The sequence below is a fragment of the Diplotaxodon limnothrissa genome, linkage group LG15, assembly GCF_057381915.1.
Source record: "Diplotaxodon limnothrissa isolate DT_005_m linkage group LG15, D_limnothrissa_male_GT1.1, whole genome shotgun sequence".
Classification (NCBI taxonomy): Eukaryota; Metazoa; Chordata; class Actinopteri; order Cichliformes; family Cichlidae; genus Diplotaxodon; species Diplotaxodon limnothrissa.
The window spans coordinates 8,978,037-8,998,286 of NC_140610.1; the positions used below are offsets into that span (position 1 = coordinate 8,978,037).

Genomic DNA, 20,250 nt, shown 5'->3' on the forward strand with positions numbered 1-20,250 from the left:
GTTGTGCATTTTTGACTCACTAAAATAAGGCATACACAGAGACAGGCTCTAACCATGAATCTGTCTAAAGTGCAAAAAACGGGGAAAAAAGTATTATGCTGTATTGCAAATGATAGCTGTATAATTCTACCTTTCTAGGAACCAAAACAGATCCTGTTTTTCCTGTTATTTTGTGGAAAGCACTAACTGGGGAGTGACAATGTCTGAATGTCTGGAATGTGGCATTTAAAAGTACAAAATATATGTTGTCCATCATATTTACCAAAGCCACCCCTGAGACAGATTGCAGTCTTCACAAGGCTGCTTCTGGTTCTCTGGCCTTATGTTTGACATTCCGGGGTTATATGATCAGATAACTGGTTAAATTAGGCACCTCGGGAAATGAGACGGTAGATTCTTTATAACAAATATCCCCCTTTTCAATAGAGGATATGAAAAGTCCAGTATTTGCTGACTCAAATATTGTCATAGCTTATGAGCGCAGGCATGTGTGCACACCTTTGGCAAACTTCTAAGAGGATCAGATGATGTGTTTCAAAAAAAGGTCAGACTGGATCATATAGGTCGGACCATCTAAATACATATCAGTGAAAGTAGGCCAAGCACAAACAGAGCTCCCCAGGCATGTTAGGCCACATTCTGTCATCTGTGAAGAGCGGCAGGTGTGACTGAAGCAGTCGAAGAAAAAGGGCATGGGAAACTCAGTAAACAGCAGGTGGCCGGACTGCTTGTTGTCACATGCATCCAGTGCCTTTATGAGTGACTGAGCATTATTGATACAGGTGCATTTTTTTATAGCCTGCTTTATATTAGGAATCACAGCTGAAACCACTACATCATATTTGTCTGTGATTACAGCTGGAAGTCATATCAAAGAAAGATCAGAAACTCGGGTGTGCATTATTCATTAGGAGGGGCACGTGGAGATACACTTTGGTCCAATAAGAGGTCACGATAGGAGGTCCAAGGCTAAGGAGAGTTTTCTATTGGTAGTGCGGGAATAAGTGTGCGGGGTTATGCAAATACTTGAGCAAAAACAAGCCGAGAGCGTGCAGTAACACGAGCGAAAGAGGAGTCCGGGGAACTCTGGAAGTGTGGACGGCGAAGCTGTGGACACGAGAACGAATGGACCGACAGACTCGGGCGTAGGCCAACAGCAGAAAGAAAGCCTGTGGCGCCAGGTAGGAATAATGTCACTGCACTCGGCTGTCATTACAACCTAAATGTGTGCTCTAAGAAACTTTTAGGTAGCAAAAACGGTTTGTTTGCACATAAACACACCCGTATTTGAGCGCCGTGGGCTTTTGCACTAAAGACGTCTGTGATTCCTGGTACTCAGTGCTGTCTAGCCTCTACAGAAGTGCACTGCAAGGGTTTAGCTCAACTCTTGTATATTATATAGGCAGAAAAACGTGGACTTTGTCTGTAGTATCACTAATTATAACAGTGATCTGTTGCAACATTGAAGTAGCATTGATCACAGTGCAGTATCTGGTCACAGGTAAAGGAGAGAGCACAGTTTCTATAGCTATTTCCAGAGATTTTCAAAAAACACGTGCAACACTTTCAGCTTTAAACAACTATATGCCACACAGTCGTCAGCTCTTTACAGATCCAGCTGCAGCTGTCCGTGGTGAGCTTCACACAGCTGGTTTGTATGACAGGGAAACCTGGGTGCGCCCAGCCAGAGCCACAAAGAGGCATCAGCTGATTCTTCACCTGTGACTGGGGATCATGTTTGATGATTAATTATGTTTTTCTGTCTGGATCTGTTCATGTTACTGTATAATAAATATTTTATAATGATGCCTGGGATGTTGATGTGAATTAGAATTTCATGTATCTGTCCTTGTGCAACATGAATAATATCTGCTGTATTTTTTCTTGCCTTTGCACAATGATTTGTTTGTTTAAATACGCTGGTGTGTACTTGTTTGTAGGTCTATTGTTAGTGGCGGTTAATGATGGAGTCCAGCAGCGAAACCAAGAGGATGACCTCTTACCTCCCAAGCAAACCCTCAGCTGAGAACCAAAAGCTGACCTCACCCAGAGAACCAGGTATGAACAGCCACTGATGTTGTCTTTTATCAGGTTTAAAAGTGTGCATGTGCATGTTCCGTTTAGAGTTTATATCTTACGTCATTTAAAAGACTAAATAGGGTTTAAAAAAAGGGGGATTCTCTGCTGAACATTGCTAAACACTTAAATCCCTAAGAATGCATATAGTGAAAGTCAGTGTTGGCTGTCCCTTAGAGAAAGAAGATGTAGATGATTGCTCAAGGAATACTGTCTAGATGTGGAACTGAGATGTAATAATTTGGCTCAACATCTGGAAAACTCTGCAAACCTGCTTCTTAGAATGGATACATGAATCCTATGATTATTAAGCTGGAGCAAAAGAAAGGCATTTGCTGCATGAGCAACTTCTTCACATTAGCTGTTGCTCAAACACTCATTTATGATTAAGCCAAAACATGTTTATGACAGCTTTTTATGCTTGAGTCCTGGTCATGCTGACCTTGGTTGCACAATAGCAAAAACGTTGCACAGGCTCTTCACAAGTATCCATCCATAATGTTAAAAACATAACCCAGTCAGCTTCATATGTGACTAAACTACACGCTAGAAATATAAGTCACTAAACTGAGATACATTGATTCTCCAAGTAATAATTTGCATCAATCAGGAGCTAGGTTTAGCTCAGCATCCAGATAACCTGACAAACCCGCTTCTTAGAATAGTTTAATGAATTGCAGGATTACGGAGCTGAGCTTCTCGAACAGTGATTTATGATTAAGCCAAAAGGTGCTGATGTCTGATTTCTTGTGTCTCAGTCACGACGTATTTATGTGCCAAAAATGTGACACAAATTCTTCACATAATGCCCACCCACTGTTTGGAAAAACATCAGTCACCTTGCTATTTGCCTTCACTACATGTTGGAAAGAGTGCATTTTATGATAATCAGATACTGAAGTGTGGTACTGCCAGGCTTACACTTGACCTGGATGCAGAAGCAAACACTTTGCTTTCACTGCACTGGCTCTGCTGTACATGGACTTCATTGGTAGTCAGATAAGGACAGCTAACAGGTCACGGTAGGCCAAAAAACATTTCCCAGTGGTGGACCCTCCAGCCACAGTAAACGTGTGTTTGTGCGTCTAAGGTAGGCTAGCACATGGTTGGAAATAAACAATTCCTTGTTTCAAATTAAAAAAAAGTGGGGTTGTTCTCTAGAACAGTATTAGCAAGTGTGCCAGTGTGAATTTTGAGTTAAGGTATCACAGGCTGTGACATGCTAACAAATGACATAAAATCCTATTATTAGACAACCATTTAATGGAAATGACTGATATGAGGCTGAGTGCTGGGGTTGCAGCTGAACTGTCAAAGCAAACTTCGTAGCATTTAATAGTTTGCAGCTGTGTTAGCTTTCCTTGAATCGTGTGTAATAAAATCATATGTAATCATATCTAATAAAAGCTCTCACTAGTGTGGTCGTTAGATACACATTTGTGTTTATAGCTTTAGAAAGTACAGTTAATAACAGGTGCAGGGATATTATCACCTAATGTAATATAACTAATGATGCATTATGTAAGATAATGCTAAAGTCATCTTCTTCCCCTTTCATCTGTAACAATAATCTATTAGTCAACGTGAAGCACTCCTAGCACATGTTCACAAACACACAGCCTTACCAGATTGCTTCATTCTTCTTCTGATCCTTGACCACTAATTCCACACAGTCAGCACTAATAAAGTGACTTCATGGTCGGGTGAACCTTCTGAGGACTCTTCGTAAACCCTGACTTGACTGAATATTTGTTACTTAAGAGTTTTTTTGTTGTGGAAGGTGAACGGACACAGTACCGCATTAGCTTACGCAATATCATCTACTGCCCCTCCACACTCTGTTTACCAAGTTCTTAATCCTGCATATGAGCTTGACAAGTTATAAACAAGAACATATTACAACACTCTGATTCTGATCCATACAGGTTGTTTGTATTACTGTTTAAATGTGAGGCACAACAAAGCAGTGTTAAGAAGATGGCATCCATTCTCGAATACAGTTATTTTTTTAAATCTAAATGTTTAACTATTTATTAGTTTGCAAGTAAACCTTTTTCAGATCAAACATGTCTAGGACATACTAGTTCAAGATGTTAATATTTCCTACTAGTCTTTGCAACAGGCCATAACCACCAAATAAAAAGGACCAGCGGTTGCTTGTAGCTGCTTAAGGGATATTATCAAGTATACATAAAATTCTCATGAGCCTTTGTTAAAGATACAGAGGTTAATCTGTTTAATCGAAAAATAATAATATTGTACTCACTAAGATATATAGGTAAGTTTATAATTATATATCCTAATTTTGTATAAATTATGAATTGATACATTTGCAAAAACTTAGAATTAATACATTAAAAATACACAGAAACAGTTTGTGGAAGCAGCCATGTCATTCCACCACACTGAATAAAGTGGTCGTCCCTTCTAATTGTGTTTTGGCAGGACAGCCTAACACGACTGCACCCCCGTCAACTGCTGGTTATTAGCATTAGTATCTCACGGTCCCTCTGGCAAACAGTTTGATTACATTCACACATCGTATGAGAGTTTATTTGCTAAGTGTCCGAATCCAACACTGTTACATTCACACTCACTACAACTGAACAGCAGTCAGAGACATTTGTTCTATTGTGGCCACCATAGCTAGGATGGTGGACTTGAATTGGGAGGGATAGGAAAACAGTTCAGTTGATTGCAGTCTACAGTCTACAGACATCTAGTGGTAAGATTTTACACACTGTAACTTTAATAAATGAAGCCACAGCACTGTGTCCTTGCATAAGAAAACATTAGATGGTATCAGATCACCTTAAGTGAGTTTTTAATCTTTTGAGGTAGTCAAATGCTATATAAAAACTTTTAATCTTATCCGGTTTACAGGCAGATACATGTGTTCTGGAAGCTGTTTTAGGAATTGGGTAACATGTTGTAAAAGCATTTTACCTGGGGCAGAGTCCGTTTTGTGGCCAATCAAATAAGGTTCAACCTGTTCCTCCATTCTAGACTAAATGGCTGTTTCTGGCGATGGCATGGGGGTGCAGTGATTAGCACCTGTGCAGGAAACATCTGGCTTTGTATGTTGAAACTCCAAAGTGATGTGTGTTAGTTTAGCTGATTTATTTCTAAGCTGACTGTAGGTATGAGTGTAAATGACTGTTAGCCTTGTCATGGATCCCACCTAGAATGAACAGGGATGATGTCGGGACACGTTACTAAGGCCAAAAAAGGCATTATTGACACATATTGTGACTTCATTCTTACATGCCATTTTCCCTGTTGAGCGGCATTGACTTGAGCCAGTCCAAATGTGGAACTTTGTCACAGAATGTGGGACAAGAGGACCTGGATACTCTAGACGCACCTCTTACCTTATGTAGCCCACAACCCTTTCTCTGTATTTCTCTGTATTACTGATAATGTTTGAAAAACACAACACAATAAAACTAGGCCCACTTGCTGGGTTAACCTACAATCTTGGTCTTGTTTTTTGGGACAAAAAGTGAAGCTAGGAGATTGGAAACTTGCACTTGGCGCTTAATTCAGTATAGCTATCATCTTAAGATACATTCTCTCACTGTGTTCTCTGTATTTCTGTCCCTTTCTGCAGGCTGCAGCTGGCTGGTGGTGGTTGCAGCCATAGCGGCCTCTCTGAGCGGCCTGATGTTGGGCTATGAAATGGGGCTGACCTCTGGGGTCCTGCTGCAGCTGCGGGGCCTCCTCTCTCTCTCCTGCAGGGAACAGGAACTGCTGGTCAGCTCCCACCTGCTCGGTGCACTCCTCGTCTGCCTGGCCGGAGGAACATTTTTAGATCGCTACGGCCGACGCTGCTCTTTGCTCCTGAGTGCTGTTCTAGTAGTTGGCGGCACCGTTGTGCTCATCGCTGTGGCTTCTTTTGTTGCACTGACACTTGGCCGTGTAATTGTGGGCATGGGAACATCTCTTTCAGGGACAGCAGCTTGTTTGTACATTGCAGAGATCTCACCGAGGGAGAAGAGGGGTCTCCTGGTGACGCTGTACGAGTTGATGTTGGTTGTTGGTGTAATGCTGGGATTCGGCTGTAGTTACGCCTTTGCTACCGTACCTCATGGCTGGGTCTATACATTTGGACTAGTAATTCCTCCAGCACTCCTGCAAATAGGTGCGCTCATATTCCTCCCACCCAGTCCACGCTTCCTCGTTGCTCAGGGCAAAGTGGAGCGGGCGAAGAAAGTGTTGGCCAGAATGAGATGCGTAAGTAAGGAGCGTGTGGAAGTGGAGCTCAGGGATATCCAGGTTGGACTGAAAGAAGAATCAGAGCATAGCTTCTTGGAGCTTTTCAGTGCCAAAGCTAATCTGCGTTCACGGCTCCTAATAGGTGTGGCCTTAGTCTTCCTCCAGCAGGCTACTGGACAGCCCAACATCCTTTCCTATGCTTCGCCACTTCTCCGCAGCGTTGGCTTCAACAGTGATGCTGCAGCAACCCTGGCCTCCACGGGGTTCGGAGTCGTAAAAGTAGTTGGTACCATCCCTGCCGTGTTGCTGGTCGACCGATTGGGACCCAAGAGCTTTTTGTGTGTGGGTGCTGTCGCTATGGGATTGTCGCTGGCTGCCCTTGGTACATTGACTCTACAAAGTCACACTCACCTCACAAGCCTGTGCAATAGCCAAAGCCCTCTAAACAACACGCATATGCCATGGGATTTAAACGAAACCTTCACAGACTTTGAGAATAGTGGCACTTTGTCTACCCACCTGGAAAACCAGTGGAACACTGAACAGGTGCAGGGGCTCAAAACAGAGAATGATGCAGTGTGGGAATCAGTAGGAAGAAGGACTCTTGTTGAAGTGTCTTCCTCACTGAAGTGGGCGTCATTGATCAGCCTGCTGGTGTATGTGGCAGCCTTCTCAATTAGTCTTGGACCAAGTAAGTACCCGTACATTATGGTTCACATACACATGCAGTGTCTCTGTATTTATCTAGAGACTGGATATATAAGATGGACATTGCTTCTGAGTCTGAAAAGTGAAGCTAACTCATTTGCTTCAAACATGCATTTTTTCTAATGGACGACTTCCGTGGTTGCAAAAACCACTTCCTGTTATTTAGAAGTGTATGGAAAGTTAATCCAATGTTTTCGGCATTGGTAAAAACACTTTCCTGGGCTCAAGTCAAGTTTTTCCTCTTATTAAAGTTTGAATTAATGAATGATCATGACATCTGGTTTCAAAAATCTGAGATGGAAAGCAAATATAGTCAGCTTATGGTAAGACAGTGAGATTTCATTAACTCTCATTAACCTTAAATGGTTAAGGGAATGGTTATACACAGTCTTCCATGTGTGAGCATTTTGCTACACTTACATTTTTTGGCATCCAGCAGCAGGGCATTCCTTCCCAGTGTTAATCCTTGTAGTGCTATATAAATAAAACGAGTTAGACTGAGTTTCTTATACCCCTCTTTTTTTTGTCCTTTATCTCTTTTTAGTGGTGTACGTCGTTCTCAGTGAGATCTTTCCGATGGGAGTCAGAGGTAGAGCTGTATCGGTGGTGTCAGCTGTAAACTGGGCCACAAATCTGCTGATCTCCATGACCTTCCTCACCATCACGGGTGAGTACTTTATTACTTATAATTTATAAATTGTAGGTTCTAGCTAGTTGTGGTATGTGCTATACTTACAGCAGCTATACTTACACGACACCAACTCTCTGCCACCTACAATGCCGCATTGAGATCCTTTCCCTGGTGCCTCAACCCCCACTCACATCTTACATCAGGTGATCTCATTGGGTCTCACAATGGTTTCACCTAAAACCTCTGGTGATAATGAGCCATGCCTTTTTTCATACCTTGCCTCATGTGGTGAGACACATGATCAATCAACAAACCAAACAGAAATTTCCAGCTGGGTTTAAATACCTGGGACTCTCAACCATTTGGTTTTAGAACTGAACAAGTTTCTTGGATGAGAAGTGAAACATCTTTAAGAAACTTAAAGACTTGAACTTAAAGTCGAATCGCTTTCTTTTCCAAGCTCCTTAGACTACCATGGCCTGAACGACTGAGAGCCTACACTGACATGTATTTGCACCAGACATGTTTAAACTAGTGCAAGAATTCACAGAAACTCTGTAAAAATTAACACAGAGTTTCGGTTTGACAAGTGATAATCATTTTAAAAAACACATTTTTACAATTTTACTATCCTCCAACAGAACTGCCAAGATCAAGCCCAAGACCACACCTAACCCAATTAGTTAGTGTTCACATTTTGGCATCTCTTTATTTTAGCACCTGGTTGGCATTGTTTGCCAAACATTTGCCTATATAGTGGACCTAAACTAGGTTAGCTCAGACTGTTCATTGTTACCCAAATAACAAGCCGTGGGTGACTAAGGACATCAAAGCCCTCCTCAACAACAAGAAGAGGGCTTTCAGAGGGGGCAACAAAGAGGAGGTGAGGAAGGTCCAGGTGTTACTAAAGGACAAGATCAGAGAGGCTAAGGACAATTACAGGAGGAAGCTGGAGTGGAAACTCCAGCAGAACAGCATGAGAGAGGTGTGGAGGGGCATGAAGACCATCACTGGATTCAGGCCAACCAACAGCAGGGGAGCTGAGGGAGGTGAGAATAGAGCCGACGAGTTGAATCTGTTTTTCAATAGATTCGACACCACAGTGTCTGCTCCCACCCCCACAACCTCACCTGCAGTCAGCCTGGAATCCAGAGCCACACCACTGTGCCAGCCTCTCTCTTCACATGTTGCCTCCTGTGAGATTCCTGACACCCCTCCCCCACCCATCACCTTCACTCAATACCAGGTTGAGATGCAAATGAGGAGACTTCACTCAGGCAAGTCTGCTGGACCAGACGGAGTGAGTCCCCTTGTCCTCAAGGCCTGTGCCCCCCAGCTGTGTGGAGTCTTTCATAAACTGTTTATGCTGAGTCTGAGTCTGCAGAGGGTCCCGGTGATGTGGAAGACATCATGCCTCGTCCCTGTACCAAAGACGCCTCGTCCCAGTGGCCCCCAGGATTACAGGCCCGTGGCACTGACCTCCCACATCATGAAGACCCTGGAAAGGCTCATCCTGGACCAGCTGCGACCCATAGTAAGACCACATCTGGATCCCCTTCAGTTCGCTTATCAGCCTCGTCTTGGAACAGAGGACGCCATCATCTACCTGCTCAATCGTGTCTACACCCATCTGGACCAGCCGGCGAGCACTGTGAGGGTCATGTTTTTTGACTTTTCCAGTGCTTTCAACACCATCAGGCCGACCCTCCTGGGTGATAAGTTAGCAGCGATGCAGGTGGATGCTTCTCTGGTGTCCTGGATTGTTGATTACCTGACAGGAAGACCACAATATGTACGTCTCCCACAGTGTGTGTCTGACAAGGTGATTAGCAACACAGGGGCACCACAGGGGACTGTCCTCTCCCCCTTCCTCTTCACCCTCTATACCACAGACTTCAGCCACTGCACAGAGACCTGCCATCTTCAGAAGTTTTCTGATGACTCTGCGGTGGTTGGATGCATCAGCAGGGATGATGAGACAGAGTACCGGGCTGTAGTCGACTCCTTTGTCACGTGGTGTGAGCAGAATCATCTGCAGCTCAACGTGGCAAAGACCAAGGAACTGATCGTGGACTTCAGGAAGACCAGGAAACACTTGACCCCTGTTTCAATCCAGGGGGTCAGTGTTGACATTGTGGAGGACTATAAATACCTTGGAGTACACATTGACAATAAACTGGACTGGGCTAAAAACACCACAGCACTTTACAGGAAGGGCCAGAGTCGTCTCTATTTTTTGAGGCGACTGAGGTCCTTCAACATCTGCCAGAAAATGCTGAGGATTTTCTATGAGTCTGTGGTGGCCAGTGCGATCCTCTATGCTGTTGCATGCTGGGGGAGCAGGCTGAGGGTCGCAGATGCCAACAGACTTAATAAACTGATCCGTAAGGCCAGCAATGTTGTGGGGATGGAGCTGGACTCCCTCAAGGTGGTGTCGGAGAGGCGGATGCTGTCCAAGATAAAGACAATGTTGGATAACACCTCCCACCCACTCCATGACATGTTGGTCAGTCACAGGAGCTCGTTCAGTGAGAGACTGAGATTACCGAAAAGCACCACTGAACGACACAGGAAATCATTCCTGCCTGTGGCCATCTCCCTGTACAACGCATCCACTTAACACACTGTTTGCTGCTACAACTACACATGTTTCTTTTCCAAATATTTATTTATAAGTGACTTATGTATGTATGTATGTATATATATGTATATATTGTACTATTCTTAGTTAGCGTATTGTCTGTCTTGTCTTAATGTTGGTTTAAAATGGAGCACTGTAACAAAAAATAATTTCCCCCAGGGATCAATAAAGTATTCTGATTCTGATTCTGATTCTGATTATGCAGCTATATTTTAAATGTTACTTTATTAGTAACATGTAAAAATGAAAATACATAGTCGTCATACAGAAAGAGACAGGGTAAACCCTAGACAAATTCTCATTATGTCAGAAAACAGACAAACCCAGACTTTTATATTCATACTTGTGACTAATTTGACTTTAAATCGTTAATCTTGTGGAAAGAAACAGAAGCGTCCAGAGGTTTTTAAATAAGAAACCTTACTATGAGCGTTACCAGTGCATCGCTGTGTTGCCCAAATGTCAAAAATGAGAAAAGTTCAAAGCAATTGCAGACCTGTTGCTCTGGTTTCCTAAAATGCCAAATGTTTGTGTGTATCTTTTATGATTGACAAGTCTGGACTGCAAGAAAGAAGCCAGTTTAGCTCCTGGACTCTTTTACTTTTTAGTCATACTATTGTAACAATGCGGTATGTGTATGTGTTGACATTGTCTTTTTTAAGTAAGCATAGCATTTAAATACTGCTCCCTGTCATATGTAGGGTGGCTACACAAACAAAGCTCAAAGCAGTCCTACCATTCATGCTAAAGGGCAAGTTCCAAACTGTATAATTACTGCTGCAACATGCAAATTAGGGACCTTTTGTCTCCTTATGTAAGTCAGTCTGTAAGTCTGACAGGTAAATATTTAATTAAAAAAAGGGAACACTCAGAGGTGTAGTAGCGCTATTTAGTGTGTGACAAGTAGTGTTGCTATGGTAACACAAACAGTCAAACATTTTTGCTTAATCAGCTGAGTTACTGCGCTATACTGTTTGAAGATTTTTGTTTAAGCGTGGTTTGGCAATGGCTTGCTGAAATAAGCAAGAACTTCCTTGAAGTAGATGTTGACCAGATGGCAACATCTGATGTCCTTGTATACATTGCTCAGCTATAATCCATTCAAAGATGTGCAAGTTATGCATGTCATATATTGTAGTGCACTCATATGGTCTTACAAATTCCTGAACTCATGGTGCAAATTTCAGTTTTTGCTTTTAATACCCTGCTGCCTGAACATTGTGGGCAATCATGGAACTTAATTGTTATCCCAGGTTTCATAGTAAGATAGTGGTATATAGCTTGGACGTGTTGTTGGTCTATTGAAGGAAAATGAACATGCGTATAAAATTCATCAGTATCAACATTTGGACTTTTTAAATTAAATTTGGATGATTTGCAAATCATTTCTTATTTATTTTATTTTTTTTACATAATGTCTCAATTTTTTGGGAAACGGGGTTGCTTATGCAGCAAGTATGGTATTGCATTATATTAATTGTTTCGTTTTTTGTTTTTTAAAGAAAACATCGGTGTGCCCAATGTTATGTTCCTGTACTCCACCATGAGCTTTGTTCTGCTGGTATTCGTCGTCCTCTTTGTCCCTGACACCAAAGGTCGCACACTGGAGGAGATCTCAAAAGAGCTAGCTAAGAAGTGAGTGGTAACACTTCCTAGCTAAATTTACCCTTTACCCTTCATTTTAATTTTCATATTTATTTCCTATCCTATTCAGTCTTTTTTTCTTTAGGTCACGAGCAGTCTAAGCATTTCACTGCATATCGTACTGTGTATGACTGTGTATGTGACAAATAGAATTTGAATTTGAACATTCGACGTCTATGCCATCAACATCTAGTAAACTGGTTTGTGAAAGTGATTTTTACCTTCTGTTTCTCCACTCCCTGTTTAACAGGAAGACTTTTAAGGTGAGAATTTCCAGGCCGGTTCAGCCTCAAGAGAGCCTGATCAGGGACAGCAAACCTACACAACAACTGTCCTGAGAGTCAAGAGCAACGATCAAGACAATATACAATCAAAAATATCCATATATCTAGAATAATCCTTTAATTGTCCCACAAGGGGAAATTTGGTTGTAACAGCAGCCAAAAAGACACATATACAAACAAACAGTACACAGGACACGGAACAGAAACATACACAATTTTTCTTACATATTTACATTAAGGACAATGGTTATTATAAACAGAGTACTGTACAGTTATTAAATTAAATAAAAATAACTACAGGTAAGAGGCAAACCAGGTTGTAGTGCGAATTGGTTAATTAACTTATTGCAGTTACAGCGCAGATGTAAACATCTATGTTTGTTGGGAGCAGTTCTGATTGTACAGTCTGACAGCTGCAGGGAGGAAGGACCTGTGGAAACGCTCCTTCATGCATCTAGGATGCAGCAGTCTGTCACTGAAGGAGCCTGCAGTTCAGCAACAATCATCTCATCTACGTCGCTATATTGGCTGTAGTTACAGCTGTTTCTTGATGATGATGATGCCCACATGTGATCCCATCATGGAGCCTTTGATTTTTTTTAAATGAGCATAGCTAGTATTATATTCTAGTATTAATTGCTATATTCAAGAAAAAGCAAATCTTTTTCTCAGATTTCCATCAGTTTTTACATTTTTTTTTCTCCGTTTTGAGTAAAAAAAAAATTCATCTAGCAAATCTGGCATTATATTAACTAAAATCAAACACCAATAGCCCAAACTGGTACTCGTTCTTTGGAGGAGGGCAAGCTTATTCCTAAGCACAGTGTCATTTTATTGGTGCCCATTGTTATATTTAACGTGGTACACAAGGGCCAAACCAGTCATACCAGTTATGTTAGTGGATGTGTTCAAAACCCACATGAAATATGGAAGGAATTGTTTGTCTCCTCATTTGCATTTTATGGGAACACGCAGCTAGCTGTGTAAGACCGGCTACTGAATGTTTAAAAAGAATCGGCGAAAAAAAGCAAATCACGAGGTTCAGGAGCCATGTTTGGCATGAATTGTGATTTAGACCGATTCCTTCTTTTATTTTTTATTAGTACGATGCTGTAATGAGTTTAAGAATACAAATTCTATAGCGGATGCCCTATGCACGAGTAAAACATTTACATTTTATAACCTGTACTTTGACTTACATCACCTTTTAAATGTTGCAATGTGTGTTTGCAAAGCCTGACATGGAAATCTCAGTCGTTAATGACAGTATGGAAGACATTCTAGGGAAAAAAAAACCAAAAAAACAAATCAACTGGGAAGTGCCTTCTCCACATGTACTCGGGATATGTTCACACACACAAAAACAATGTCATGCAAAGGGGAGCAAACACACCACACAGTAGTCCACTGGTTGCCTGTTCACTTTTATTTTTTTTTATACAAAATACAAAAATCCAAGTGCCACAATTTTTCAGTTGACACTAGTTCAAAAAGTACTCCATCATACACACATTTAAACAGCATGTCTAAGCTTTTAATCAACATTTTTTCTATCAGATGCATTTATATACATACATACATGTTGCCTTTATGCCTGTCCGAACACTCATGGTTGCCTCAAGAATTCACATGAATGTATTACGAAACCTTTTCGACAAGTGTTAGTGCTGCCATACAACTTTGTACGACTCCACAGAGTGGCTGCTTTTGTAATTATGAGTCAGTTACTTTTTCATGTTATGTTTTTGCTACTTTGTGTGTGTGTGTGTATACTGGCAATTGTGGACAGTGTTTTAATGATTTCTTAGTCCTCTGCTAATAAAAAAATCTCCTCAATATTGTCTAACAAGTGGTTGTGTTCAATGAACAGCTTAACTCGTCACTTGAAAACTGAAAATATTCTTAACCTTTGAGAAGTGTTCAACATGTCAAAACATTAAAATACATCAAGCATATTTGCAAAATGTTCTTAAAACTATTAAGAAACAACAAGAAATGAAATGTGCCTTATTGTGAACAAAAGGAAGTAAATTTGAGGTGTGTTTAAGTTGTAAGTGGATGTGTTTCTGCATATCGGCCTGCTCTTACATTGTGTACACTGATAATATTCCACTTCTCTGTCTGCTGTTTTTCTCCTTTAGCAATAACACGGGTAATACAGAGTACCTGTGCAGGACTTTTACAAACCTTGGACGGCGGTTTATATATATATATATATATATATATATATATATATATATATATATATAGCCAAATCTTAAATAGTTTCAAAATGGTCTTTAACTGTCCATGCAGAGACATCCAAAAGCAAATAAGCTACAGCAAATAACTTCCTGCCTCTTCACTGTCAGGTGAGGAGGACGGGTGCCTGCTGAAGGATATTAAGTTTGGAAGACATTTGCAGGTTTAGGCTGTTAAAATCACAAGATCCCAACAACTCCACAACAACGTTAAAATTTTGTAAAAAATAACGAGGACATTTTAGGACGTTACAAGTGTGGTATTCCAAGCCCAGCCTATGAATGAGTTCAGACGTTTGTGGCTGTTGCCACATAGTGATGAAACCAAAGCAAGCAATTCCAAGGATAAGGTGCTTCTTCGTCCGTTTTGAGTACTCAATAGCTCGAGTCCTTAGTCTTGTATCGTTTCATTTGCAGCGGGGTTTCTGACACTCAAACAGTAGCGGATAGACTTGCTCCACTGCTGTGGCCACGTTCTGGACATTTGGTCCTAAGCCATCCAGTGATGGTGTGAAAGCAGAAAAAGATCAGCAAAAATATATCAGGACAAAGAAAAAACAACAGAACTGGAATAGAAGCTTTAAAAAAAAAAAAAGGAAAAAAAAGACCGCCTTGGGTTTCAACTTTAGCCTGATAAACAGTGCACCACACAAAAGGAAGCACAAAAAACAATTTCGCTTGAGTAAAATTCTTGGAGGAATTGGGTTATTTACAAACCGCTTTCCTCATTGAAACAAGTTATAAAATGCTTTCATTTTACATGACCTCAATCCCTTAAGCCAACGTGCCTTCTTAGCTGTACATAAAAAGGGGTAAGATACTTAATGTGTCTGTGTGTGTTGAGCCTCGTAAGGAGTGAGATACCTGTAACTGTGAGGCTGCCAGTTGAGAACACTTGTATAGTCGCCTTTAGATTTTTGATCCTGTATGTAGCAGCTGGGTGGAGCTCAGGTTCATAACTGTAAATGGTAAAAAGTTTTTAGTACATGTGTGCACATCGGCAAAGTTATACCTACAGCTTTGTGAGTAACGGACTTGATGCATGTTTAGATGCCAGCCTATATTCTGTCAGATAGCATGTACAACAGTAATCCAAATCCAACAACTAGAGTACACACACACATACTTCTTCAGCCTGCTTGCTCCACTGTAGTGTCAGGTACATGCACTCAATGCGGTGAGGTTTACTCTAACCACTAGAGGTCATCCTCCACTAGCAAACATTAAACTTTTATTCCCCGTTCACTTTGCACATTATTGCTGCTCATGTCAGGACTTGAAATCACAGTTGTCACTATTTTCTTTCAATATGGTATCACACCATGAAGCTAACGACCCAAAGAAAACAGCAGAAAGCAATAAGACTGTGGATAAACATATGCTACAGCTTGATCAGGATAGTTATAATGACGATGACAATGATGGCATTGATTTTAATTAATGTTGCAACAGTTGTGACTTAGCAGCACTGCATTACCTGGCAATGGGTCGGTTATTCTTCGTGAAGTTTATAAGATTGACTGCAAATGGCATGGAGCACACTGCCAGCACATTCACAACTTTGAAGGCTGAAAACCTCACCTGAACAGACAGCATAAACATATGAGACACAAAATACACGCATTTATGAGTTTACACTTCTTTTTATTTTAGGTCCAATAATTAAAGGAGAAATCCAGTTTAGGTCTTATGGCCTTAATGTAGATAACTGCAGTTTCAGGTAGTTTGAGCTTTGTGACACTGTGCGTTACCCTGCTAGTAACAACCATCAGAAGATGGGGACTCTGTGGTCTTAATAGTTGGGACAACGTTCAGGTAGGCTGAGTTTAAACAAATAACAGATTGACTGTGTATTTCCATGCAAAACCAGCTGCTGTGATTATTCTTACCTTGAAGCCTAGTTTCTGCAGACAGCGTGCTAACCTGCGAGCACCGAGCTTTGCCTCATCCTCACTTTAAAAAAAAAAAAAAAGAAGGAAGAGAAAAGAACGGATAAATGGCAGCATAACTCAGTGAAATGAATTCCTTGGTATACAAACCATAATCAGAAACTAACATCTTTTTGAGTAATTAAGTAATACTTACAATCCAAACCTCTAAACTGGGCTAATACAGATGAGGACAGAAGTATTATTCATGCACATTCTAGTTTTACTTGGGCTGCTTATATTATTTGACTTTGCACAGAGAAATAAAAAATATTTGACAAAAACTACCAGGGTTAAAATCATTAGCCTCCCGACGCCAATTTTCAATTGCGTGGATGCTGCTGGATAACAGTCTCCAGTCATTAATTGGAGTTTTCAGTCCTTAATCTGACCAAAAAATTCACTTTAAGTATGTATAATCCTTCTCCAGGTTGTTCTTAGCATGTTTCAGTTTGCCCTAAGATGTCTCTTCTGCAGAAGTAGAGCTTTTCTTGGTCTGTATCCTAGTGAGTGTCTTCTTTGTTACCACAATTCTTGACTTGGCTAAGTCAGTCACTAGTGTCTTTGGAGTTGGTCTTTAGACACATCTGTCACGACTTTTCTTTCCAGAGTGTTTGCAATCTTTTGCTTCCTACCTTTGCCACACTTGTGTAAGTACTCTGTGGCTCTCTTTGAATTTCTTGATGATATCCAATGTGATAACTTTGTATATTCATTTCCTGCTTTGTGAGCATAAACAATTCTTTTTCTCAAGTCCGACCCGATTTCTTTTGAGTTTGGCATGATGCTTTCCCAAGTGACAGCTCAAACCCTTGTTGAAATTTCTACACTGCTGATAAATTGAAACATAGTTATACCAATTTAGTATTTAGTTTACTCTGTACTTTTAAATTAAATCAAAACTTTTAAATTTCATTCGGGGGACTAGTAATTCAGCTCTCATGTGAGAGAAATGCTAACTGCATTAGTTACATATGATAAGGGACGTAGCAGTACAGCCCCACAAATAAAGTAGCAAGACTTCTGAGGCCAAAAGAAGCAAATAATTTGACATTTAGTTAGGTATAGGTGTGTGTATCCATGTTGCATTATGAGTGTCAGTCTACCTTGTTGCTCCAGTGCAGATGATTTTCCCTGAAGACCAGATTGAAGCAGTTATCATTGGTTTACGAAGCTTCATCAGGACTTTCTGAGGACAAAAAAAGAGAAGTCACAATTTCATGTCTCAGTTCTAACTGTTGACATGAATGCAGCATTCTCTAGTTTCACCAATAACAATACACTTACCCCTACTTCTGGCTTATAGATGACATTTGTTCCTTCTAAGGCAATGGTGCGGAGGTTGAGGTGACACCGAGTCCGAAAGGTTGCCACCACATTGGTGATAATAATATCAAGTGCCTCATCATTGCTTGAATCCATGGGGAAGTGTGTGGTGCAGCAAGAGGACCACAGAGGTTTTTCTTCTCACTTATTCATGAAAAATGCCACCCCTCACCATTATTGCACCGATGGGAAAGGAGACAAGATGGGCTAAAAAACAAACAAACAAAAAAAAGACCCAAATGAAGCCATTTTTCAAATATTTCTGAAATTTAAAATCAGAAATACTTCAAGGGGCATTGCACTACACGAATGAATATGTATTCATTCATTAATAAAAATATGTATTGCGGTGCCTGCTCTATATCAGAATTTTGCAGATGTATTTTGTGTTTGCTGAATTCATGAGTCCAGTTAGTATGTTAGTGTAAGTAAAAATGCTAAGAAGATTGGTTATCACCTCAGTTGCACACCACCATCTAATTATCTCCTCGCCCGCAAGGTGTTCTCCTCCACTTGAAAGACTTGACTGTGTCTCAAAGCACGAATCACTCAGATATCTGCAAGAAAATATTATTTTGTCAATTATTATTCTTTTAGCTGAGCGTCCAGCTAATTTCCCGACAAAAACCGATACAGACTAACACGTTAGCTACTTTCTACTGCTACTAACAACCAAGAAAGTAACAGCAAAATATGACCCTCGACGTCAATAATTCGTTACTTATAGACACGTTTAATGTATAGACCGTTGCTTTGTATTATAAACTGCGTTATAGCTCATGCAACTGATAAGCTTGCTTGAGGAAATGTTGCTAGCTAATCGGCAACTAATTCAACATAACTACATGCACTGAGTCGGTGTTTGCGCTAATAACTGCACTAATATGGGATTGTAAGCAAAACAAAGAGGTAACGACATTTCGCAACTGCTCAGCTAGCTAATGTTGTGAAGAGGTCTTTCCGTTAGCTAGCAACAAAGAAGAGTACACAGGCAGCAATGAATGAAAAGTTGTCAGCTATGCTAACTAGCAGACTAGCTGTCTAAAGCAAGTTAATGACTGGTGTTTGTATCTTAAGAATCCAGCTACCGCTTTCGCTTTTTCTGTGATGTTATTCCAAAACACAAATAAGGCGGATAATAGTAAAATTTGTGGACAAACCACTTCCTCCGCACACAAACAAGCAGTAACAAACACGACACCTTCCGCTTCTGTTTTACAAAATAAAGCCGCTCCTAGTGGGCGCTAAATTAACGTCAACTTCCGGATCGTAAAATAAAATATAATTTAATCAGAATCAGAATCAGAATCAGAATACTTTATTGATCCCTGGGGGAACTTCAAATGCCTATATATTTCTGTTGCGAAGTTGTACCTAGCTGCTTACATTTAAAAAAAAAAAAAAAAATATATATATATATATATATAAATAATACTAACACTGCAAAACAACTGTGCAGCAATAATACAGTTTTTTTTTGAAAAAACTATAAACCATCAAAAAAATGAAAAACAAAAATTTAATAAGAACTCCTAATATATAGCTTTGTGTGTAAGTGTGTGTGTGTGTGTGTGTGTGGGGGGGGGGGGGGGGGGGGGGGGGGGGGTGAACACAGACACACTGTTGATCCAAACAGTCAGAGACAGAAACTTTTTCATGTTTATCATAAGCTTGTCAGGAACCTTGGCATGATTTTGGATGGCGATCTTAGCTTTGATAGTCATAATAATAAGGTCACCAGAACTGCATTCTGCCACTTAAAAATATATGAAAATTCTGAAAATTCTTACCTCAAACTGACTCTGAGAAAGTAGCCGATGCATTTATATCAAGCAGCTTAGACTACTGTAATGCTCTGTGTGCAGTATTATCCAAATTATCAGTAGGGTGATGTAAACTCATCTAGAATGCAGCAGCCAGAGTCCTGACATGCACATGGAAAGATTACACCAGTACTGAAGTCATTTTATTGGCTTCCAGTTCAATCCAGATTTACCACCAAAATACTGCTATTAGTTCTTTAACCAGTCAGTGACTTTAGCCCCCAGTACAAGTCTGACTTTCTCAGTGTCTATAACTCGATTAGACATCTCAGTCACCATGGATGGAGGTCTTTTAAATTCCCAGAATTAGATCCAATTGGGTTGAGGAGGCTTTTAGTTAGTGTGTGTGTTCTTTGATTTTGTGTCAGTTTGTTTGTTGGTTTTTAACTCGTATTCTATTTCTTTGTAAAGTTTTGTTTTGTTGTTTTTATTGCCTTATGATATTGTAGACCTACATGGATTTTGTTATCAAAAACATGATAATTACACGACCTTTTTCCCATCTTTGAAAAGTTAAAGACAAGGTTGTTAGTACCTATACTGCTCCAGGTGACATGAATGTACTGAACCACTGAAAAAGCCTTAACAAAGCTCACTTTAACAGCACATGGAATCACAATCACCTATGACTAATAAAGCATAAAGCATAGTAATAAAGCATATCACAAATATTTAATATTTCATGACTGCCTACCTGCCCTGCAATAGGCTGGGTTACAGCGCATACAAATGTA

The 20,250-nt window shown here is 40.4% G+C and overlaps 2 protein-coding genes across 2 annotated transcripts; one reads left to right on the forward strand and one right to left on the reverse strand.

Moving 5' to 3' along the window:
• The first annotated feature begins 1,085 nt into the window (after positions 1–1,085).
• On the forward strand, positions 1,086–12,802 carry slc2a12 (solute carrier family 2 member 12). The gene is made up of 6 exons (XM_085372500.1): positions 1,086–1,181; positions 1,941–2,058; positions 5,687–6,982; positions 7,544–7,666; positions 11,774–11,906; positions 12,166–12,802. The coding sequence occupies exons 2-6, from the start codon at positions 1,962–1,964 to the stop codon at positions 12,251–12,253; spliced, it is 1,737 nt and encodes a 578-aa protein (XP_085228626.1). The 5' UTR covers positions 1,086–1,181; positions 1,941–1,961; the 3' UTR covers positions 12,254–12,802.
• A 1,943-nt stretch (positions 12,803–14,745) lies between these two features.
• tbpl1 (TBP-like 1) lies at positions 14,746–18,846 on the reverse strand. Its single transcript, XM_085372980.1, has 8 exons — positions 18,782–18,846; positions 18,151–18,250; positions 17,655–17,900; positions 17,474–17,556; positions 16,329–16,392; positions 15,917–16,020; positions 15,304–15,398; positions 14,746–14,929 (listed from the first exon to the last, which is right to left on the reverse strand). Exons 3-8 carry the CDS (start codon positions 17,787–17,789, stop codon positions 14,847–14,849), a joined length of 564 nt encoding a protein of 187 aa, XP_085229106.1. The 5' UTR covers positions 17,790–17,900; positions 18,151–18,250; positions 18,782–18,846; the 3' UTR covers positions 14,746–14,846.
• Between the last annotated feature and the right edge of the window lie 1,404 nt (positions 18,847–20,250).